Source organism: Suncus etruscus, chromosome 9, assembly GCF_024139225.1.
Source record: "Suncus etruscus isolate mSunEtr1 chromosome 9, mSunEtr1.pri.cur, whole genome shotgun sequence".
Lineage (NCBI taxonomy): Eukaryota > Metazoa > Chordata > Mammalia > Eulipotyphla > Soricidae > Suncus > Suncus etruscus.
The window spans coordinates 101,658,515-101,683,380 of record NC_064856.1 but is presented as its reverse complement, the minus strand read 5'-3'; the positions used below and the strand labels follow the sequence as shown (position 1 = coordinate 101,683,380).

Below are 24,866 nucleotides of genomic sequence, written 5' to 3'. Positions count from 1 at the left end.
ATACCTCCTCAAAAAACAAAAATGGCATTTGCCCTAGCCAAAGTATTGAACAAATACTTGTAGGATGAACTGAAATACTAATGGAATCAGAATGATCACTCTAAAAAAAAAAAAAAGTGTTGTTTAAATGACATTACATAAAATGCAAGTGACAAAACAACTGGTAGCAAGATAACATCATTAGCATCACTAGAAAGGCCACTAAGAGTTGCTAGAACTCAAGACACTTTACATGAAGTGATAAAGCAGAACTGAATTACCAAGTGTTCCCAGTCTGTAATTTATTAAGTAACTTATAGTGTGTAATTTGTATACGCTCAAGTTTAAGGTACTGATGTATAGTTACTATGCCACGCCAACACTCGAGAGCCCTTGACCTTCCTCCACAACTATTCTTTTCCCAGCCAAGATGTAACCAGACAAAGAAAGGAAAATTTGAAGCCTGACTTCTCAAATACACGAAGAAGACCGGGTGAAAATCAGGGTTCTTCTTAGGAATGCCATAGGTAACATAGTCACAATCAGGTTGTAATTTCACTGCATTGCACTTTCTATCTCTGTACTTATATGGCACCTGGGCAAGGCATGGCAGAGCAAGTCCCTTTTTTCAAATGAAATGTGAGCATGAAAGTCAAAATCCCAGGCCAGAGGGAGCTACTTCAAAAGACTGGAGTGCTCTGTATGATGCAGCCCCAGGTTCAATTCCTGCCACTTTATACCAGTAAGCACCATAGGGAGCACCAATGAGCAGTATGCTTGGAGTAGTCCTTGGGCATCAGTGAGTATGGCCCCAAAACAAGTCACTTTAAATGAAGGAAAAGAAACAAAGAAAGCATCTGAAGGAAGATGTGTCCAGCTGTGTCCAGAGGAGTAGAGCATTAGAAATGCTTATTTCCAAACCTTCTAAGAAGGTGTCAAGAGAAAGTTGATTAACTAAACCAGGGGTCCTCACACTCTCCCTCAGACCACTGGAGGGCCGAACTATAGTTATAAAAAAAAATGTATGAGCAAATTCCTATGCACACTGCACGTATTTTGTTTTGAAATAAAAATATAAAGAAACAAAGACTATTTAAAATAAAGAACAAGCAAAGTTAAGTGAACAAACTTACCAGTATTTTGATGGGAACTATGGGCTTGCTTTGGGGGGGTCGTCGTACTTTGAGGATCCCTGTCCAAGACTGAGAGGAGTTAAGGGACAGAGAGGAGGGGAGTTGGAGAGCGTGGCACACAAGTGCACTGCATGCCTGGAACGAGTCAGCTGCTAAGCTGGACAGGCAGCTGCGGCAAAGACATCTGGTGGGCAGAATAATTGTTCTTAGAGGACCGCATGCGAACCACAAGTGGCCCACGGGCCATAGTTTGGGGGCCCCTGGATTAAACCCTCAAGAGGGAGATGCTTGATCATCCTGACCACAGGATGCTCAGCAGTGACTAGAGATTTCACACTGTCCAGTCTCCTGAGGAGGCGGGTGGTTGGTTCCACAACAGCCAGATGGAGGAACCTACCCAGGTCTAAATAAAAGGCAAGCTGGGGGGTCAGGGTGGGACATTAGGAGGGTAACTAGAGAAATTGGTGATGGGAAATAAATACTAATGAAGGTCTGGGTGTTGAACACTAGATGGTGGAAACACAACTATCAACAACTTTTTAACTCTCCACCTCATAGTGACTCAAATAAATTAAAAATAAAAAGACGTAAAAAAAAATAAATAAAAAGACGTAAAAGGGCCCGGAGAGATAGCACAACGGCGTTTGCCCTGCAAGCAGCCGATCCAGGACCAAAGGTGGTTGGTTCGAATCCCGGTGTCCCATATGGTCCCCCGTGCCTGCCAGGAGCTATTTCTGAGCAGACAGCCAGGAGTAGCCTGTGAGCACCGCCGGGTGTGGCCCAAAAACCAAAAAAAAAAAAAAAAGATGTATGATACACAAGCAATTATGAGGTAAATAAGATAACCTCATATACAGTATAAAGATATCCATGACCACATTTTTATAAGAGCAATATATTGAACAAGCAAAGATTAATTCCATTAGAAATGAGTTTATTATATAAGCATATTAAGAAATTATCTGAGGGGCTGGAGATATAGCACAGCAGTAGGGTGTTTGCCTTGCATGCAGCTGACTCGGGTTCAATTCCAGGCATCTCATATGGTCCCTGGAACCTGCCTGGAATAAGCCCTGAGCACCGCCAGGTGTGGGCCCCCCCCAAAAAAAATTAAAAGGATAAAGAAGATTATCTGAGGGACAGAGCCATAGCACAGCAGGTAGGGCATTTGCCTTGCATGTGGCCATCCTGGGTTCCGTCTCCAGCACCGCATATGGTCCCATGAACCTTCCAGGAGTAACTTTTGAGCACAGAGCTAAACCAAAACCAAAGCCAGGAAAAAACTTAAGGAACAAGTTCCCATGATATGATTGTTTTGGGTCCACATCGGGTGGTTCTCAGGGGACCAGATGAGATCATGTCAGAGACTGAACTTGTACGCTGCATACAAGGCAAGTGTCTTAACCACTGTACTATTGCTCCAGCCCTAGTTCACATGAATCACATTCAGGAGGCCCAGGTTCCATCTCTGGCACCACATGGCCCCCCAAATGTCACTAGTGTGCCACCTCTGAGTCAGGAGGAACCTGTGTGGCCCAAAACAAAAAAGAAAAAGAAAGATAGCTTAAAGTATATGTTTACAAATCTGTTAACAATAATTATCCCTGAGGAAAGACAGGAAAGGTAATTTTAATCCTACAGTATACACAAATTCTTTAAAAATACAGATAATATGTATTATATATTGGTATATATCTATATATTTGTATATAGGGTTGGGTGGGTATATAGTACAAAGATAAGGCACTGGCCTTGCATACAGCAACACTGATTTGAGCCTCTTAAACACCACAGGAGTAGCCCAATAAATATAGATTAAAATAGTTCACTTTGATTACTTTAAAAATAGTTTTATTTAAAAAAACAACAACATTGTGGGATAAGGTTATGTGCTGAATGTTTAGTAGGCTAAGGTGATGCCAACAGGGGCAATTATTAGCTCTGCTATGACTGCTCAGTATCACTTAGATACATAGGCAGCACCCATCATGCTCTGCGCTGGAATCACTCCATCATTTCCTTGAAAAGAACTGCACTGGATGAATTGCACTGTGGGCTCTATGAAAGCTCTGGACCAGAGCCATCTGAGTCTTGAAAACATTGGTGTGAAACTGGGTCTGTTTGATCCATAGGGTAGAGAGACACGAAAAGGGACATGTGTTCTTCCACTCAGTTCTACCAATCCCCAGTATTCTAATGAGTGAGCATGGAATGAGTGAGCAGGTCTGCAAACACTTGCCGATAGGGGCTAACTAGTAGAAAGTGGTTTTTTCTGTCACAGTTGACCACTCTTAAGAGGGGCGACTTTCCAAGGAGAGATATAGTCTATCTGCAGCTCTTGATAGGTTACACGGATGTGGACGCAAAGCAAAAACTAAAGCAGAGAAGGATCAAAGTGCAGGCAAGGGAGGAGTTGGGGGGCTGAGACAAGACAGAAGCACAAGTCTGGACTGATAGCAGGAAGAAATTGAGTTGATACCCATTCTGTCCAACTGAGAAAATGATCCTTCAGGATACTGATCTTTGACTTCAACACCATTTCTTTCTTTTTATTTTTAGGCCGCACCCAGCGGTGCTCAGGGGTTACTCCTAGCAGTACCTGGGGAACCTTATGGGGATTGAATCCGGGTTGGCTGTATGTGTGCAAGAAAAACACCCTACCTAAATGCTATCACTAGCCTGACCCCCTCTCTCACTGAAAGAAAAAAAAAATTGTACTTGATTATCATTCAAGATTTCAGACATTCATGGGCCTATTACAGAGGTCTCAAACTCAATTTACCTGGGGGCTGCAGGAGGCAAAATCGGGGTGATCCTTGAGTGCAAAGTCAGTAGTAAGCCTTGAACATTGGGGGGTGTGACCCAAACAATTAAAACAAAACAAAAAAAAAGATTCCTCTAGGGCAGGGCCACAAAATGTTGTACCGTTTGCGGTGTGGGCCGCAAGTTTGAGACCCCTGGAAGAGATAGCACAGTGAGCTTGCACAGGAGCTATTTCTGGGAAGGAGGGAGGGAGGGAGGGAGGGAGGGAGGGAGAGGAAGGAAGGAAGGAAGGAAGGAAGGAAGGAAGGAAGGAAGGAAGGAAGGAAGGAAGGAAGGAAGGAAGGAAGGAAGGAAGGAAGGAAGGAAGGAAGGAAGGAAGGAAGGAAGGAAGGCAGGAAAGAAGGAAGGAAGGAAGGAAGGGAGGGAGGGAGGGAGGGAAGGAGGTGAAGGGAGGGAAGGAGGTGAAGGGAGGGGAGGGAGAAGAGGGGAGGAGAGGGGAGGTGAAGGGAGGTGAAGGGAGGGGAGGGAGGAGAGGGGAGGGGAGGGGAGGGAGGGCGGGAAAAGTTTGTACCTTGTCAAGAACTCTAGCAGCCTGAGGGGGGGCAGCCAGTGGAGTCTGTCATAGTAAATTCTTAACATGAATTTCTGCAAGGGTCAGTGCCAGCACCTCAGCACTAAAGAATCTGGATCAAAGAGGCATATACATTGACTAATGCTACCTTTCCCTAATCCAGAGGCTCCAGACAAATGGCACTAGTTTATTTGGGGGGGGGGGTTACTCTTGCCATCAAGGTGGCACCATAAGTGAACAGAGAATTAATATAGCTAAATGTGAATTATATATCCACATGAAGGAAAAAGTTTCTGGCTATTGAAACAATAACACAATGATATTCTTCCCTTGTGTAATTTCATTATGCCACTGAATCTTCACAATGGCCTATTATTTCCATGTCACATGTGATAAAAGGCACCAAAGCTTTAAAATTTTCCCAACTTCTCACAGCTCTGTAGCAGAATAGTCTTGATCTCAGGCAGTTTGGTCCTAGAGCCTGAGCTGAGGGCTGGGTTCTTTTTTTATGTTTTTTGTTCTGACTCATTTCGAAAACCATTAATATAAAGCCATGATTTAGATTTCAAGAACAATAACCTCAACAAAGAGAAATAATGAATTAAAGTACTTAATAAGAAATAACTAGTGTGTGTACGCACGCACACATACATACACACACACAATCACGGGTCCCAGATTTGATCCCTGACATCACGTATGTCAATAGAATACCCAGAACTCCACTGGGTATAGCAAAAAAAATAAATAAAATAAAAAGACTATCACTCCTTGTAGGTTCCTTAGGAACCTGACGACATAACTCCAGCCTCCTCCACCCTCCACTTCCCTTTACCCTCACTGTACATATAAGTAATTATCCTAGCTAATGTAGCTAAGTGATTATCTTACCTAATGTAGCAATACTTAATCTCACAAGTCTTGAATAAGTTTGCTTTCTTTCTGAATTACATCCAAAGTAGTGTTGTAAACAACCCAACTTGCCTGTTATTGCAACACTCTCAGCCTAGACCTCATTTCCCTCCCACAAATTACACTTTCAGTTAATGTTTACATTTATCAACATTATTTGCCATGATCACTGCTGTTGCTCCTTCTTGCATTTAACTTTTCGCAGAGATCCTTTTCTTTCTACATCCATGATCTTCTGCAGAATAGTCATCTGAGTGACAAACTGAATTTATCTAAGTGTTTTTAATCAATCTCCTTTCACTTAAAGTGTTTCACTGTCAATTTCCCCAATAGTTTTGTTCTTAACAAGTTGCAGGGTATAAGGACTCCTATTTTTTCTGCCTTTGATGAATGAAGCTGAGACAAGCTTTGTTGTTGTTGTTGTTGTGTCACACCCGGCAATGCTCAGGGTTACTCCTGGCTCTACACTCAGATATCGTCCCTGGCAGGCTCAGAGGACCATATGGGATGCTGGGATTTGAACCACCATCTTACTGTATGCAAGGCAAACGCATTCCCTCTATGCCATCTCTCCGGCCCCTCAGTTACTTTTCCATATCTTTTAGCTGCTAGAGATTTATTTTCTGCTTTTCACCTTGATGTCTCTTTTGTTTGAAATCCATAGGCATTCCTAAATATGCAGTTTGGATTGAGCAAATCTGAAATATTACCAAAATTTTCCTTCATCCTCATAGTCCATCTTGGAGATCCAGAGAAAGTCAATTAGCTTTTCTCTTTGTAGGATTCATAGCTCTACTATTTTCCAAGCTTCCTTCTTCTCTGGACTGCAATCATGAATAATTTCTTGACAAGTCTTCCAATTCACATGTCCCTCTTAGATTTCTCCATTTAATCCACATTTTTTTTTGTTTTTGAGCCGCACCCGTTGACACTCAGAGGTTACTCCTGGCTATGTGCTCAGAAATCGCTCCTGGCTTGGGGGACCATATGGGGCCTGGGGGATTGAACCCTGGTCAGTCCTAGGTTAGCACATGCAAGGCAAATGCCCTACTGCCTGCACCACCACTCCCGGCCCCTAATCCACTTTTCCTTTCAATTTTTTTGTTTTGTTTTGTTTTTGGGTCACACCCAGCAGCGCTCAGGGGCTACTCCTGGCTCTATGCTCAGAAATTGCTCCTGGCAGGCTCGGGGGACCATATGGGATGCCGGGATTTGAACCACCATCCTTCCATGTAAGGCAAATGGCCAACCACTGTGCTATCTCTCCGGCCCCTCCTTTCAAATTTTTATCTTTCACGCCTAACTAAAATTTTGTTTTGTTTTGTGGCCACAACCAGTAATGCTCAGGGATTACTCCTGGCTTCAGGGGCCATATGGAGACCAAGGATTGAACCAAAGTCTGTCCTGGATCAGACACGTGCAAGGCAAATTTTTTAACATTTAGTGTCAAACCTTAATTTCAAACTTCCCAAGTTTCAATATTCTGTGTAGCTTTTTGTCATTTTGTCCCCCCTTTCATTCATAAATGCCATACATATTTCTTTGCAAATCTTATAAAATTTTTGAGGGGGTGCCACACCCAGTGGTGGTTAGAGCTTAACTCCTAGCTCTGCACTTAGACCTCACTCCTGGCAGGGCTCAGAAGCACCAGATGTGGTACAGGGACTAACCCCACGTTGACCAGGTGCAAGCCAAGCGCCTTACCACCTGTACTATAACTCCAGCCAAGTCTTAGTTTTTGAGCAGGGTTGCTAATTTTGTCTTGAGAGTTTACCTATGGGAATTGTATTGAAGTCTTAGAAAACTGAATTTGCTTCTAGAATACACCTTAAAGAGGCATGAACTGAATACCACTTTCAAGTTCTAGTTTTTGAAACCACACATAATTTTAGGCTGAAAACCCGAGGGTCATCTTGTGGTTATGAATTATCTGAGAAGATACCAAATAATTTTTTCTGTTTATTACTAAAGTAGACAAATTTCTTACCTTCACTATATTTTTTTCTTGTTCACCTTTACTCTAATGGTATCTGAGCTTTACCTTGAGTCACTAAATATTTTTCATTCCCCATACCATAGGTAGACACTATGGCAGACTAAAAGGTCTGCTGCGTTTGGCAGAAACACAGTAAATGTTAGAATTAGCAGTTGACTACTTCCTGGGATTCTAGCACTGACTTCATTTTGAGGATCTGTAGATTTTGTGCCCATTCAGCAATCTGGGCTTTTTGTTTGGGGCACACACAGAGACTTTTTAAATTAAGTGTATTTTACCCCACATTCTACTTTTTCTGCTGCTTTCTTTTACTTTGCCTTTTCCTGTCATCCAATCACAATGAAAAAAAGCTTAAAGGTGTCCCAACTATTCACTTTTCACTTTACTTCCCCCACCCAATTCTGAAAGCCAACAAAAAGGCCCAGAGTCCAGAGTTTGCTAAACAAATTCATGCTAACTTTGCCTTACTAGGTTGATACTATCACGTACCACCAGTGACTCAAACTTGTATGTCATATAAGATAGACTGTATTGGGGCTGGAGAGATAGCATGGAGGTAAGGCGTTTGCCTTTCATGCAGGAGGTCATCGGTTCAAATCCTGGCGTCCCATATGGTCCCCCGTGCCTGCAGGAGCAATTTCTGAGCCTGGAGCCAGGAATAACCCCTGAGCACTGCCGGGTGTGACCCAAAAACCACACACACACACACACACACACACACACAAAAGAAAGATTGTATCACCAATTATACCAATTGTGTACAGCAAAACATTAAATCAGTTTGGTCAATAGAAGCAGTTGGCATATAGTTGAAAGTTAATTTACTTTATTGATAAATTTTAAATTTTATATTCACTAAAAGAAAGTTAACTTACTTTATTGATAAACTTTAAATTTTAAATTCACTCAAAGTAGAATTTAATAAAGCCACCAGATGGTAAGAAACGCAATTGCAGGGTTGCGGGGTCAACAAGTTAAAGACAGAAAGCTCTGACAAATAGAGCAGAAGAGCATTAAGTGCTAGCATATCACCTCAAATAGACCTTTTCTTTTTTTCGGGTATTTGACTTATGGCATTTCAGATATGTGTTCACTAGCACCAGTGACAGGTCTAGGGAAAAGACCACAAGATAGCAATAGTCTGTGTATCTTCAATAAAAGTGAAAGAAATTTGGGCCAGAGAGATAATAGGTAGAAGGTGCTTATCTCAGACACAGCAAGCACATTTAGACCTCTGAGCATAGAACCAGGAATAAGCCCTAAATATAGCCAAGAAGGGTCCAATCTCTACTCCAGCCCCAAAAGTGAATCATGTGAAACAATATATGGAGAAGATGGAGTGTAGCACTTTCCTCAAAGGTAAAACATAAACTAGCTGCCACAAGCTTGCAAATGCTTACAGTTCCTACAATCAGATAAATGGTTCCTGACTATTCAGTCATGAAAGCTGGCCTAGTCATACTACATAAAAGGAAAATAATTGTAGATATGGACACACTAAAAATAGTTACATTATTTTACATTACATCCTTTACTACCCTACTTCCTCTGACTTCTTTCCAACCACTGTCAACCCCTAAATTTGGGACAGATCAACTGAAGAATTAATGCTTTAGAGGAAGCAATCATACAACAAAGTCAAAAGGTCCTAAAGTAAAAAAAATATAGTGGTGTCTACTAATGTCTTACTTTTCTTGAGATAAGTGATCTTTCTGGCACTTCCTTAGGTTTGGTCAATGGAGTCACCTGATTCCCAGTATAAAAGTCAGCAAATTCAAGGCGGGGGGGGGGGGGGGGGGGGGGAGGAAAGAGGCTGGAAAGATTAAAGTGGGTAGGGTTCTTGTCATGCACACTGACATCCCATGTGATCCCTTAAGTCCACCTAGAGTGATTCCTAAGTGTAGAGCTAAGAGTAACCCCTGTGCACCTCCAGCCAAAACAAACAAAAAAAGTCAACTCCAGTTGAGTCTGGGGGCCCCTTGCCATGGACTAGCTTTACTTCTCTGCAGCTTTGGCATCACCTACATGACATGATATGCAAGAAGTCTCTTCTACCCACTTGTTTACACATCAGTCCATATTATTTCAAATAATACGATGTGCAATTCAATCTTTGAAAATAACACAATTTGATTCCCTGAGTGTTATCTATTAACTTATGGAAATAGAATATGGGAACTTGGGCAGAGGAGTCAGTCTTTGTTGTGGAGATTCCTACACTGGTAATGCTGAAGACTACTCTGGCTCATTGGGGATTGTTCCAGTACAACCCAGGGAACTAACAGGTACTCCGATATGCCAAGTGTGCACTTTGACCTTTCATACTACCTCCCTGGTCCTTTTATGCTTTTTCTTTTCAGAGTGAGTGGAGCCTCCCTTTTTAACAAACTTCTTGGTAATTAGTCTGTACTTGTTCAGATTGACAAAGCAAGGTGTAATTGGTTTGTAAGTATGGAAATACTAAAATTGGACCAAAGCCATAGCAATAGCACTTGCCTTTCATGCAGCCAATCTCGAAAGGGATAGAGGGAGGAAGAATAGACCAAAATAAACCTTTTTCTCAGATATAAGACAAAATGAGATATAGTGACCTGGAAAGAGTGGTCTTTAGTTCTTCCTGGGTGATATGTTCCTTGTATGTAACAAATCATATTAGTTTAGGAAGGAAGGAAGGAAGGAAGGAAGGAAGGAAGGAAGGAAGGAAGGAAGGAAGGAAGGAAGGAAGGAAGGAAGGAAGGAAGGAAGGAAGGAAGGAAGGAAGGGAGGGAGGGAGGGAGGGGAGGGAGGGAGGGAGGGAGAGAGGGAGGGAGGGAGGGAGGGGAGGGGAGGGGAGGGGAGGGGAGGGAGGGAGGGGAGGGAGGGAGGGAGGGAGGGAGGGAGGGAGGATGGGAGGGAAGGAGGGAGGAAAGAAAAAAGAAACCAGGGGCCAGAGTACAGAGGTCAGGGTGCTTGCCTTGTACAGAACCAACCCAAACTCAATTCCCAGCAACCCATGTGGTTCCCTGAATAATGCCAATAGTGCTAACTAAGCTCAGAGAAAAGCCCTGAGCACTGCCAAGTATGGCCCAAAAACCAAACAAGAAAAAGAAAGAAGAGTCCAAAAGAAGTCACAGTTTTGGACTGTAAGAAAATATGTCACAGCAAGAGTCATTAAAGCTTTCTGTTTCACCAAATTCACTTTGAAAAACATCTCTTTGAAGCAAAAAGTGGTTGCTTAATTCCAGAAAAACTCATGTTCTATAGGATCAGGGAATACATCAGGGATACATCTTGACAAAATCTGGTATACCACAAGCTTCAAAAGCATTCCTAACTCAGTGTTAAGAAAATGTATGATACAGGTACATTAGAGATCTTAGCTCTAAGGGCAGACAGGGAAATGTTAAAAAAAAAAAAATTACAGATCTTAGCTACAGGACTCTCATTGATTACATTTATTTGACAAAGAGTTCACCTGTTTCAATCCCTTTTTTTGGGGGGGAGTCACACCTAGCAGCACTCAGGGGTTACTCCTGGCTCTACACACAGAAATCGCTCCTGGCAGGCTTGGGGGACCATATGGGATGCAGGGATTCGAACCACCATCCTTCTGCAGCAAGGCAAAATGTCTTACCTCCAGGCTATCTCTCCGGCCCCACTGTCTCAATCTCTTATCTAGACCTAACACCACAATGATATTTATCATGGGGCAGGAGAGATAGCATGCCTTGCATGCAGCTGACCTGGGATGGATCGGGTTCTATTCCCGGTATCCCATATGGTCCCCCAGCCTGCCAGGAGAGATTTCTGAGCTCAGAGCCGGAGTAACCCCTGAGCCCTGGTGAGTGTTGCCCAAAACCAAAAAACACAATGATACTTATCATATGAAAGTTGCTCAATTTTATATGTGATGAGATAAAAGTATGTATATAGCCAGTGCATGAGACTAAAACAGAAACATATGGCAATTTTAATTTTTTTTTGTTTGTTTTTGGGCCACACCCGGCAGTGCTGGGGGTTACTCCTGGCTATCTGCTCAGAAATAGCTCCTGGCAGGCACGGGGGACCATATGGGACACGGGATTCGAACCAACCACCTTTGGTCCTGGATCAGCTGCTTGCAAGGCAAACACCGCTGTGCTATCTCTCCGGGCCCGAGAATTTTAATCTCTTATTAGGTTTTCTACATAGATTAAAAACCCTTTTCACGTGTAGCTACCAAATGTTTTTTTTCTGCAGGTGAGTCCACACCTAGTGGTGTTTACGGGTTCCTCCTGGCAAGCTAGGGGGACCATATGGAATGCCAGGGATTGAATGTGGGTCGGCCACATGCAGGTAAATGCACTACTCACTGTGCTATCACTCCAGCCCCCATACTTCTTTTGAAAGCCCACTTCAAGAACATTTTAGGTCTGAATTTCATTAAAATTCTCATCTAAAATTAAAACTGTTAGAATAAGTCAAGCTTTAAAAGTAATTAGATAAAATGCTTAGATTCACCCCAATTCTCTTCCCTCAAAAAAAAAGAAAGAAAAAAGATTTGGCATAAAAGCACTTTACATAAATTCCTGTTTGATTTGGGGGCCAAACCCAGCAATACTCAGGGGTTACTCCTGACTCTGTACTCAGGAACTACTCCCAACAGTGCTCAGGGAACCAGATGAGATGCTAGGGATTGAATTTGGGTCAGCAGAATGTAATCAAGCACCCTATGCAACGTACTATCACACCTGCCCCATAAATTCTCAAGTTTATCACACAACAGGAGATAGAGGCCCCAGAAAGAAAGGCAATCCTTAGTAATCCAGAAGTACTTGTACCTGCCCACATATTATTTGGTAGCAAATTATAAACCTCCCCCTTGACTTAATTAGCCCCCCCCCCCAAAAAAAAGAAAGAAAAATTAGGGGCCAGAGCAAAGGTAGAGCAGGTAGGGTGCCTGCCTTGCAAACAGGTGAGCTGGGTTGGATTCCCCAGAACCCTATGATTCCCAAGCTGGCCAGGAGTGAACCCTGAGCATAGTCAGGTATAGACCCCACAAAAAAATTAAAGATTACCTAAGAAGAAACATTATGCCACAGTGTTTCATACTTATAAATTGGGGGAGGGGTTTGGGTTTTTGGGCCACACCTGGCGGTGCTCAGGGGTTACTCCTGGCTATCTGCTCAGAAATAGCTCCTGGCAGGCACGGGGAACCACATGGGATGCCGGGATTCGAACCAACAACCTTAGGTCCTGGGTCGGCTGCTTGCAAAGCAAATGCTGCTGTTATCTTTCCAGCCCCCATACTTATAAACTTAAGCCTATTAATTCTGCATAACACGGGAGATGGAGTTAGTAGCTTTCAGTCTTCTACACAATTTGTTAGAGACCATGCATTTAGTCAACTTTGTCAAGTCTTGTGAGTCCTACTAACTAGGAAGCTATTCATTCCTCATCTGGTTTCTTATCTCAAAATCTAAGACTTCCAAAGTCTACTCAGCCACTTAAAACTTTATTTCAGAGTAAAAGTACCTGTTCATATATAATTTAAAAGAATTTTAATAAGACTTGGGATTGGGTTCAAAAAAAATCATACTGGTACTGATTAAGGATACTTATATATATATATAAGGAAGTAACTAAGATGATAAGGAGGAGAGATACAGCTTTAGAGAAGAAATGACACAGACCCCCCACATACACACTTTAAAAACTTTATTTATATAAAAAAATTCATTTGTTTTTAAAAGCATTACAAGAGAAAGAAAAACAGAAAAGGTATGGAGCAAGACTAGCTCCTTAGTAGTATTCGGTGGGAAGGTGGGATTTTTGGTTTTCTGGAATTGAATGTTTAGTGTTTTTATAAACAAAGAAAATAAAAGTTAAAGGTCCCCAAAAGCCCACTATTACCCACGCCCCACCGAGAAAAAGAGCACCAGGAAAAGAGCAGAGGAGAACATAAGAAATCAAGAATGGAGCCAGTCTGGATGGGGGTGGGGGGGCAATTTCCCCTGTGCAGTAGCTTATAGGGCCACAGAGAGGAAAAAGCTTCTTTTTGCCAGGAAAGGAGTAGGAAGAAATGGGAACTGGAGAGAAGGGTGCACAGGGTTTTTAATGTATAGAGAAAGGGGAATGTTGATAGTGAATTGTGTATTTTTCTCCTACCCCATCGCCTCTATCTCTAAGGGGAAGAGAGAAGGATAAAGATTTCCAGTTGTGTTGACCAGACCATTTAGATTACGGAGAGGGGTTAAAGAGAAACGAGGATATATCCAGCACGGTAAATGATTTCTCTAGTCACATATGCTAAAATACACTAAATTGAAAGGAGTCAGTACGAGGCAGAGTATGGGGAAATGACATGACTTCCCTAGAACCCCTTTAGGGTTCTACACAATGATATTCTGGGCAACTAGAGATTAAGAGCTGCACCACTCAAAACTCCTTCCTTCAAACTCATTTTGAAATTCATTAAAATAAGATCTTTGTAAAGACCATATACAACTGAGCAAGAGTTTGCTATGGCTGAAATTAGAGGCTAATTCCCAAAGGAGAATCTGGCATTCTCAGACTCACCTCTCCTTTCTGCTAGTTAGGGCCAACAGTGGGTACAAAAGCAACAAAATATAATTTGCAAAATCATGACGAGTGAGACTGCAGAGGCAAAGAAAGGCACATGGAAGGGAAGGGGGAGATGCATCCCAGGCCAAAGGCACAAAGAAGAGGCGAAGCCAGGAGCAAGTCCCACCTTTCTTAGGGTCAAGGGGGCAGGAGTATGTACATCAAGTCCTTTAGTCAGTCAACCAATCCAGGGGATAGGCAGGGAAAGAGAGAACTACTGGGTAATAAAAGGAGAAACAGGGCGGCAGGATGCCAGCTTAAAGATTTCTGAAAGTTTCAGACTAACTGATTCATGTACATTCCTACTAGCAACTCCTAGCAGTTCTTCTTCCCAGAAAATAGCTTTCTGTTCCTCCTCACCCCATAGGTCTTCCTTGACATGTTCTCTTTTCTACAGCATCTTGCAAATGACCAGGCCAAGTTAGCAGACAGATCACAGGATGGGAGAAGAAAGGTAAGAACAGCCTCCGTGAAAGGTGGCAACGGCCCAGGATTGGCATGAGGCTTGGAAAAGAGATGGAGTTTGGAGGTCCTTGATGGTCTCTGCCCTGGAGATGAGGAAAGCAAGGTTTCTTAATCTCAGTCCTAGGAGGCCTTCACTTACTCAAGGGCCCTTGCCAGGTGGAATGTGCCTATGCTGTTGATCTTCTTTGCTTCAAAGATATTCAATAGGCATCAGGGAAGAGCTCACACTTCCATTCTCCATCCAGGGGGGGGAAAAAAAAAACCAGAAAAACAAAACAGAATTCCCTTTCCCACCAGGAAAAAAAAAAGTCTTGATATGAATCAGCATTTTATCAGATTGCTGGACACTGCATATAGAGCATGTAACCAATGCTTCCTAGTTTCCAGTGAAGAGTCCCATTCTCTCCCTCCCTCCACACAAGACCCAGAGTTCCAGGGAGAGCTGGGGTGGGGTGCAGGGGGAAGACAGCTAATCTGCAGCAGTTTCTCAAAATATGCATATAACTGAGTCAGGCTTCTTGGGCGCAATGATAGGGATCTTGAGGGGGGGGCAGAGGAATGATTTAACTTCATTGGAGGAAGGTAGGAGTTGAAGGCAGTCACTTAGGGCTAAGGGCAGGAGGCAGTCTGGCAGTTGGCACAATAGTCCAGCGAAGAAAGGGAAAAATCATCAGTCCATCTCACCACCAAAAAATAAAAATACATATATTATAAGCCCAGATGGAGATAGCACTGCTAAATCTTCTGCTGTAGGGGAAAAAAAGAGAAAGAAATGTTAATGGCACTGGAAATAAGGAGAACCAAAAGACAACTGAGCAAATCTGGAAGGAGAATAGTAGCATACAATGGAGAACCAGATCACCAAGTTGCATGGCCCAGCCTCTTAACAGGTAAAATAATCACATAAGCAGTCAGTACCCCCAGCCCCATGTGGCCGAGACTAGTGCGTCTGGCCTGATCAGATGAGCATGATTGGTAAACAGCTGGCACACTGGGCCTCCTTCCTGGAGGATGCTCCTCGGGCGGCTAGAGGACATACCATGAGGGGGTAAGACACTCGGTTCCCCTCATCATCCAAAACCAACACATCCAACTCTTCCTCCAGAGATTCCTGACCATGGTCCTGCTGTGAACACATGCAAGTTGTTAGTAAGAGTCAAGAAATAGGAACCTTGTGAGTGTGTGTCAGATCAAAGGAAAATCCCACGTTTTAAATTCAAACAAAACACTAACTAGGAAGAAAAGGGAAGACTTGGAGAAGAAATAGAGAGAGGACAAGATTAACATGAGAATAGATCGGTTAGCATTATCTTATCAGTAACACACTCAGGGTCTTCCTTCTCCTATCTCCTTCACAGCTGAATATTGGTCTGACAAATCACAACCTTAAGTTAAGCATCTTACTTTTGCCTGAAAACACCTAGCAGAAAAGAAGTTATGTTTAACTAGATACTTTCCCCCTAGATCACAAAACAGGCAGGCATCAAAACAGAACTAGTCTCTGATGTACAATAGTATAAAAAGAGGATTTACCATCAGGGGCGCCCCCTTCAGTGGCTCCATATCACCGAGATCCCCAGATCGATCCAGTGTTCTGTTATGGTCTCTCTCATTCAGAGTGGAATAACTGTTATCTGGAGTAAGAAAAAAGTAAACAAAAACATGCTGTTTTTCTCTAGTGTACAATCTATAATAAGCAAGTAAATGTGAATTGGGTATCTCTATGAAAATTGAGATTTTTGTTTGTTTTTTGGGGGTCACACCTGGCAGCGCTCAGGGGTTACTCCTGGCTCTATGCTCAGAAATGGCCCCTGGCAGGCACGGGGGACCATATGGGATGCCGGGATTCGAACCACCGTCCTTCTGCATGAAAGGCAAATACCTAATCTCCACGCTGTCTCTCTGGCCCCGAAAATTGAGATTTTTATCAAAGCTAAAAAAGGGCATTAGTAGTCAGTCAAGTGGTTCTTGAAGGCAAAGAGGAAGACTACATGCAAAAAATACCCAGAAATTTAAACAGCTAAATTGGGGGCTAGAGAGTTAGTGCCACAGATAAGGTGCTTTGCCTCTCTGTACACTGCTAACCTGGGTTCAATCCCCAGAACCCCATATAGTCCCTGAAGCCTGCCAGGAATGATCCCAAAGGAGAGAGCCAGGAGTAATCCCTCGGCACAGCTGCATGTGGCCCCAAAACAAGACAAAAATTTAATAAAAATTTAAATAAGTTCATAAAAATCTAAAATTAAATAGCTAAGTAGAAGAGCTCTATCTTCAGGGAATTGGAAGCATAATTGAGATGTGTAGGCCAGAGAATGTACGAAGAATTAAGGCACCTGCTATACACACAGCCAACCCAGGTTCAATCCCTGGAACCACTTAGGATGTGCCGATTCCTGACAAGAGTGATTCCTGAGCACAGAATGAGATATGTTGTAATAGTAGGGAACAATATCGCCAAAGAGGCAAGACTTGAGTTAAGCCTTTGGGAAGCAAAGAAATTTAGAAAAGCAAATGGAAAGAGCATTTAGTAGGTGGTATTACATGAACAAAAATTTCAAAGCACACAGTGAAGAGAGATCAGTAAGTAGATTGGCAGGTTGACAGTGGATATGCAGAGGAGGGGAACCTGGCTTAGACTGTAAAAAGTGGTTGAGTAAAAGGTCAGTCAGGACACACACTTGATTTCCTGCTAATGGGAGCAAAGAAACATGGGAAGATTTCTTGAGGACAGGAAAAATAGCTCAATGAGCTGAATGCATGCTCAGCACATAAGAAGGTCTGAGTTCAACCCACAGTACCACATGGTATGTTGTCATCTGCTGTCCCCGATCCCTGCTGCCAGAAGTAGCCCAAAATTTTTGGAACAATAGAAATGTAGGAAACTGTAGATTAATTGTTTCTATGTTTACTGAAGAAAAAAGAAAAGATATATATAGCTAATACTGTCTAGGAGGGCAAATGGTGGAGATATAAAAAAGCCTGAGAAGTCAACTGGTCAGTTCTCATTCCTCATGCTAGTAGTACTCCCATCCTTAAGCAGAAATTCATTACCTACCTAACAATTTTGTGTTTGATCCCATATTGCTCATCTGTATTTCTTCCCGATCAGGCTTCTTATCTGTACCAAGTCACGAAGTTAGGCAAGTCAAAAACCAACTCAAAACTAAACATCATAAAAAAATTATTCTCTAGAGTATCTTTCTACTGTCCCAGCCTCCAATCAAATTTTGTTTTGTCTTGTTTTGTTTTTGTCTTTGGATCATACCCAGCAGTGCTCAGGGATCATTCTTGATGGGCTCAGGGGACCTCATGGGATGCTGAGGATTGAACCCATTCAGCCACATGCAAGGCAAACATCCTACCTGCTGTACTATTGCTCTGGACCCAGTATGTTTTACTTTTGTTTTGGGGCCATAACTGGCCATGTTCTGAGGTCACTCCTGGTGGGTTCAGGAAACCATATGGGGCTCTAGGGATCAAACCTAGGTGGGTCTCATGCAAGACAAATGCCCCATCTGCTGTACTATCTTTTTTCCAGCTCCTATTTCATTTTCCTACACTAAGGTTAGCCAACTTCTGAATCAAGTACTGCTAAATTATTATTTCCTTCTATGGCCAACCCTGGTTCGAATCCCCCATTACCACATTCAGTTCCTAAAGCATGGCCAGGTTTCACTCCTGAAAACAGAGCCATAAATAACCCTTGAGCACCACTGGGTATGTAGCCTGGACCCCATCTCTATAAAACATTACATATAATAATATATATTACAATAATATATATGATACAATTCTCCTCTTGTAAAATGCTTACTTATAAAAAAGAATATATTCCATTTGGGGTGGTGGTGGGAGTGTGGAGTTACAAGCAAAGTGTTTAGGGCTTGCCATCTCAGCACTCTCACTCTAGTCCCTATCTTCTATTTCTTTCTTCTTCTTTTTTTTTTTTTTTGGATCACATCCGGTGATGCTCAGGAGTTACTCCTGACTATATGCTCAGAAATCGCTCCTGGTTGGGGCTGGCGAAGTGGCGCTACGGTAAGGTGTCTGCCTTGCAAGCGCTAGCCACAGAAAGATCACGACCACGGTTCAATCCCCCGGCGTCCCATATGGTCCCCCCCAAGCCAGGGCCAATTTCTGAGTGCTTAGCCAGGAGTAACCCCTGAGCATCAAACGAGTGTGGCCCGAAAAACCAAAATAAATAAATAAATAAATAAAAGAAATCGCTCCTAGCTTGGGGGACTATATGGGATGCCGGGGATCAAACCAAGGTCTGTCCTGGGTCAACCACGTACAATGCAAAAATGCAAAAGCCCTGCCGCTGCACTATTGCTCTGGCCCCCATCTTCTATTTCTTTTTTTTTGGGGGGGGGGCCACACCCAGTGACGAACCTCGGTCCGTCCTAGGCTAGTGCCAGCAGATGCCTTACAGCTCCGCGCCACCGCTCCAGCCCCCTATCTTCTATTTCTTAAATAGAATGCCCACAACAAACAACAGGTGTAGAATAAAATTTACAGTGGCATGCCTCTGAATACTATACCTGTTTTCTGGTTCCGGTCGATGAGAGGAAGAGTGCTATCATCATACGAATGACTGCTCTGACTTCGAGTAGCATTGTTTAGATTCACCTAGAGGGCAAACATCAAATGTAACAATGTCAGAGTTCTAAATTCACCCATGTCTTCATTTCCCCAATACAGACATTTAGAACCCTAACTCATAATACCTATTCAAAAAAGACACAATTGTATGTCTTCCATTTGTTTTCCAACACTAGAAATTACGAAGATACCAAGTACCCATAGGGAGGGAGAGAGGGAGAGAGGGAGAGAGGGAGAGAGGGAGAGAGGGTGAGAGAGGAGAGAGAGGAGAGAGAGGAGAGAGGGAGAGAGGGAGAGAGGGAGAGAGGGAGAGAGGGAGAGAGGGAGAGAGGGAGAGAGGGAGAGAGAGAGGGAGAGAGGGAGAGAGGGAGAGAGGGAGAGAGGGAGAGAGGGAGAGAGAGAGAGAGAGAGAGAGAGAGAGAGAGAGAGAGAGAGAGAGAGAGAGAGAGAGAGAGAGAGAGCAGATATTAAGGAACTAGTCATACATGCAGTCAACCCTAATACTGCATATGGTTGTCCGGATCAAACAGAATCATTATCTGAGTTCAGCTACCAAGAAAAATTAAAGTCAAGCATCAGAGAGTATGGACCAAAAAATGAAAGAAAATAAAAATACAACATTATCATCAGAAAACATAATTCCGGGCCCGGAGAGATAGCACAGCGGCGTTTGCCTTGCAAGCAGCCGATCCAGGACCAAAGGTGGTTGGTTTGAATCCCGGTGTCCCATATGGTCCCCCGTGCCTGCCAGGAGCTATTTCTGAGCAGACAGCCAGGAGTTACCCCTGAGCATCGCCGGGTGTGGCCCAAAAACCAAAAAAAAAAAAAAAAAAAAAAAAGAAAACATAATTCCAGAAAATGGCCAATTCCTTCAAGGGATCTTCAAAGTACTGGGAGAAATTAAAAGAGCATTGTCCTTCATCACCACTAGTATTTAAAATATGTTAGTCAGAGATGAAACCTGTTGAAGTTGTTGGCACAACTGTATTTTGGAAAAGAGTAAAACAACTTCTTTGCTAACAGATCAAATACAGACTTAGTTGGGCTGGAGTGATTGCCTTCATTACCTAGGTTCAATCCCCGTATCCCATATGGTTGCCTGATCACAAAACCAGGAGAAAGCCCTGATTACCATTTGGTGATCCCCCCTTAAAAAAAAAAAAAAAAAAAAAAAAGAGCAGACAGTGAAATAAAAAGCAAAGATAAAGCATTACTTGAGACCAGAATCCCCTCTTCCCACAAAAGACAAAAAGGCTCAAGTCCATGCTATCAAGAAACAGCAACAACTTTTGTTGTTGCTCAGTTCCATGCTACCTGAAAGTCTGATTTCTTCCATCCTTCCTTTTCCAGTGGCTTCCGCAGTTCTTTATACCCCCAGATTGTCTGTAATACAAGTGCTGCTGCTCGAACTTCTTTTTCTGAGCGGTTCCTTTTGAGAGAAATAACATCACATGAAATTTGGGTTTAGGACCCGAGAAAAAGGTTGGGGATATAGGTCAGTGGAAGAGCATTTGCCTTATACATATGAGAACCTGGGTTCAATAGAAGAAAAAAAAAGAGGAAGAAAAAGATAAAGACCAGGGAAGACAACAGGCAAACAAGAACAGGGGCCAGAGCAATGGCGCAGGAGGTAGGACATTTGTTTTACACATGCTAACCTAGGATGGACCTGGGTTCGATCCCCCGGCATCCCATATGGTCCTCCAAGCCAGGTGCAATTTCTGAAAGCATAGCCAGGAGTAACCCCTAAGCATCACTGAGTATGGCCCAAAAACAAAAACAAAAAGGGCAGACAAGATCAAGTATTCACCAAGTCCTATATTGTGTCCCAAACGGACAAAAAAAAAAATGCTTGATGGGAAAGAACTATCAATTTGTGGGTAAACATTAACACAAAAAAGAATACTTTTGTATATCTCACATGTAAATGAGAGGGAAATAATCTTACAAAAGGGGAAAAGCTCCTGATTACCAATTTCCCTCTTATACTCAAACTCTTCCAGTTGTAATTTAAATGTCAACTCACCCTGATTTATTGATCAACACCAGCTTCTCAATCCCCTGTGTCTCACGAAGCTTTTTGGCAGCTTCCAAATTCTCAGCAATAACCTCATTAATAGTATTCAAAATAGAGACCACGGTGTCCTCAGAGAAATTCTGGCAAGAACTTTGTTGCCCTCCTGGCAGATTTTTTACCAAGTTGGGAATTGCATGTTTACCTACAACATTAAGACAGAAGGATGTGTGTAAAGAACAGATTGGCTCAAGTTGGCACCTAACATTAAACTTATGTGATGTCCAGATAAAACAACATCATTCTCCTGTTTTCTGACCCACTCCCATGCATAAAGAAGCCTAGGCATGGTTCCCAGAACTACATGGTCTGCACGCAGGGTATATGCTCTAGCTGACTGAACTGTCTCTGTCACAAATGGCCCGTAGACTCCCTGAGCAATTAATTTATGGGAACCCATCACCCAACAAAAAGAATGGCTTCCTATTTATTTATTCTCTCCTTCAATCAACAGTGAAACAATGTACCTTCAAGTATGACAAAGTATATGAAATATTAGAGAATAGTTCAACTGAGAAAAGGGTCTTGTGAATTTTGATAAAATCGCACTTGCCACATAAAACTAGGTAATTTATTTCAACCAGTCTTTTTATACTATTAAAAATAATTCATCTGGGGGCAGGAGCGATAATGCAGCAGGTAGGGTGTTTGCGCCTTGCACACGGCCAACCCAGGTTTGATCTCCAGCATCTCATATAATCCCCAAACCTTCCAGGAGTGATTTCTGAGATCAGAGCCAGGACTAGCCTGAGTGCTGCTGGGTGTGGCCCCAAAACAAACAAACTAACAAACAAAAAATATCATCTGGGACTGGAGAGATATCACAGTGGATAGGATGTCTGCTTTTCACAAGGTTGACCTGGGTTCAATCCCTGGCACCATTTATGGTCCCCCAAGCCCCACTAGGAAGATTTCTGAGTACAGAGTCAGGAGTAAGCCTGAATCACCACTAGTGTGGCAATAAATAAACAAATAAAGAAACAAACAAACATATAAATAAATAAATGTTCTTTGTAAAGTAGTAAGAGTTGAATGAAAATACCCAGAAGGCATAATAACACCTAGTAACAAAAGTAACCGTAGGCTTAATAACAATTGTTCTATTTTTTTCCAAAGACATCACTTCTTGTCTTTCCAAGTATTAAACTGAGCCAGAGAGACAGTAAGTGGGTAGAATGTTTGCCTTAAATGCAACAGACCCGGGGCAGGCTCGGTGGCGCTAGAGGCAAGGTGTCTGCCTTGCCAGCGCTAGCCTAGGACGGACCTCGGTTCGATCCCCCCCGCGTCCCATATGGTCCCCCAAGCCAGGAGCGACTTCTGAGCCAGGATCGACTTCTGAGCGCATAGCCAGGAGTAACCCCTTAGCTTCACCAGGTGTGGCCCAAAAACAAAAACAAAAACAAAAAATGCAACAGACCCAAGTTTGATCTCCAGTATCCCACATAGTCCAAGCCTATATAATCCAACCTTGAGCCTGCCAGAAATGATTCCTGAGTACAGAGCCAGGAGAAATCCCTAAGCATCACTGGGTGTTGCCCAAAACAAAAATAAATCAAAGTATCGAGAAGCATTGCTCTAACCCTCTCCAACATTCTGATTCATAAACTATAGAAGGTTAGGATCCTTCTATTATTTCAGTTACTTCTAATCCTTCAGTTACTTCACAAATAAATTTAACACCTGCTAGATGAAAGGCACCAGAAATGGGCTAATGGTTAACATTCACTTCCTTACCAATTAATTCTTTGTTTCGAGCATCCACAGCTAGATTTCTTAGTGCTCCAGATGCTGCTTTCACTACCCGCTCATGGTCATTGGTCAGGAGGTCAGCAATGGCGGACAGCGCCTTCTCTTGCCGCAGAGCAGAACGTATGTAACGACCATACTAGAAGTAGCACAGGACAAGAGTGAGTCAAAGAGCAAATGAGCTAAGTTCTCCCACCTCCAAATTCATTGTCTACAGAATACTCACGGTCCAGCGTCCAGCACACAAGTTCTGTATTGCTCCAGCAGAGGCTTCTAAGATAGCAGGAGTCTTGCTCTCCTTGAGGAGTGAGATATATATCCGAACCACTTCTGGCTGAAACAAAAGCTCATAGCCTGCACAAGAATAGTGGAAGAAAGTACAGGAGGCAAATCAGCACTCAGCAACCAGACTCTATTGGGTTAAGAGCCCAGTCTTAGGACCCTGTGATTGATAGACTTGGTATATTATTTTTTATTATTATTAATATAATATCAACATATTATATATTAATGTTATTATATTCTCTAGATCAATGCAAGTGCCCTATTTGCTGTGTGACATCTCTAACTCACAGTGCTTATTCATTTTTTTTAGAGAAGGAAAATACTTTTTTTCTTTTTGGTTTTGGGTCACACCTGGCAGTGCTCAGGGGTTCCTTCTGGCTCCATACTCAGAAATCGCTCCTGGCAGGCACAGGGGACCACATGGGATGCAGGGTTCGAACCAATGACCTTCTGCATGCAAGGCAAACGCCTTACTTCCATGCTATCTCTCCAGCCCCGGAAAATACTTTTTATTAAAAGAAATTTAAAGAGGGGCCGGGTGGTGGCGCTGGAGGTAAGGTGCCTGCCTTGCCTGCGCTAGCCTAGGACGAACCGCGGTTCGATCCCCCGGCGTCCCATATGGTCCCCCAAGAAGCCAGGAGCAACTTCTGAGCGCATAGCCAGGAGTAACCCCTGAGCGTCACCGGGTGTGGCCCAAAAACCAAAAAAAAATGCCTGAGGAGTGCAGAAACTTCTACGTTCAACTAGACTAATCAGTCTGAGAATAATGCAGTTTTTCAATTAAGAAAGCAGAAGTGGGGGCCGGGCGGTGGCGCTGGAGGTAAGGTGCCTGCCTTGCCTGCGCTAGCCTAGGACGAACCGCGGTTCGATCCCCCGGCGTCCCATATGGTCCCCCAAGAAGCCAGGAGCAACTTCTGAGCGCATAGCCAGGAGTAACCCCTGAGCGTCACAGGGTGTGGCCCAAAAACCAAAAAAAAAAAAAAAAAAAAAAAAAGAAATTTAAAGAAATTGGGGGAAGAGAAAGACAGAGATGTGCAAGAGAATATGGGCTTCTCCAGAGTAGTAAAAAAAGTCCAAGAGTGCTTATTCGTAAGGGGCCCAGGAGATAGCACAGCTGTCAGGCGTTTGCCTTGCATGAAGCCGACCCAGGACGAACCCAGTTTCTATTCCCAGCATCCCATATGATCTCCTGAGCCTGCCAGGAGCGATTTCTGAGCTAGAGCCAGGAATAACCTCGGAACAAGGCAGGGTGTAGCAACCCCCCAAAAATAAAGAATTAATGCAGGCCACAGAGAAAGCTTAACATGAAAAACATGCTTTGCATGCAAAAAACGATAGATTCAATCCCCATGAACACCACCAGGAGCAAACCCAAGGCACTACATTGAGAGTAGCCCTCCAGTACTTCTGGAGGCCACCATAAAACAAAACAAAAGGCTTTTGTCAGCTGTGCTCAGATTCTCTTTCCCTCTCCATCCGCTGCCTCCTTCCCTCCAGAGAAGCCTGTTTTCTGCCCCACTCCCATCTCCTGACATCTCTCTAAATTTATTTCAATATAAGATTAATAAAATAATAATAATAACACACAACTAATCCACTGAGGACCATAGGGGGATGGACTAGAGCACAGAATTTGCATAAAGGAAGCCTAGGCATGGTTCCCACAACTACAAGGTCTGCATGCAGGGTATATGCTCTAGCTGACTGTGGACTCCCTGAGCAATTAATTCATGCGACCCATCACCCTAACGAAAAGAA

At 43.1% G+C, this 24,866-nt stretch overlaps 2 protein-coding genes across 6 annotated transcripts in view; one reads left to right on the top strand and one right to left on the bottom strand.

Moving 5' to 3' along the window:
- Positions 1 to 24,866, top strand: part of SSRP1 (structure specific recognition protein 1) — a 1,220,984-nt gene that overhangs the window by 579,177 nt on the left and 616,941 nt on the right. The gene's annotated exons all lie outside the window — the stretch shown is intronic.
- Positions 13,014 to 24,866, bottom strand: part of CTNND1 (catenin delta 1) — a 71,269-nt gene continuing 59,416 nt past the window's right edge. For 4 of the 5 annotated variants that reach the window (XM_049779600.1, XM_049779598.1, XM_049779601.1 and 1 more), the window contains 8 exons: positions 23,050 to 23,177; positions 22,812 to 22,962; positions 21,030 to 21,222; positions 20,318 to 20,432; positions 18,943 to 19,030; positions 17,457 to 17,519; positions 15,935 to 16,035; positions 13,014 to 15,148 (listed from right to left, as the gene is read on the bottom strand). In XM_049779600.1, the coding sequence (XP_049635557.1) occupies positions 15,137 to 15,148; positions 15,935 to 16,035; positions 17,457 to 17,519; positions 18,943 to 19,030; positions 20,318 to 20,432; positions 21,030 to 21,222; positions 22,812 to 22,962; positions 23,050 to 23,177 (851 nt within the window). In that variant the 3' untranslated portion in view covers positions 13,014 to 15,136. Of the gene's footprint in view, positions 15,528 to 15,934; positions 16,036 to 17,456; positions 17,520 to 18,942; positions 19,031 to 20,317; positions 20,433 to 21,029; positions 21,223 to 22,811; positions 22,963 to 23,049; positions 23,178 to 24,866 lie in introns of all 5 variants that reach the window. The other variant, XM_049779602.1, reaches the window with a different exon arrangement.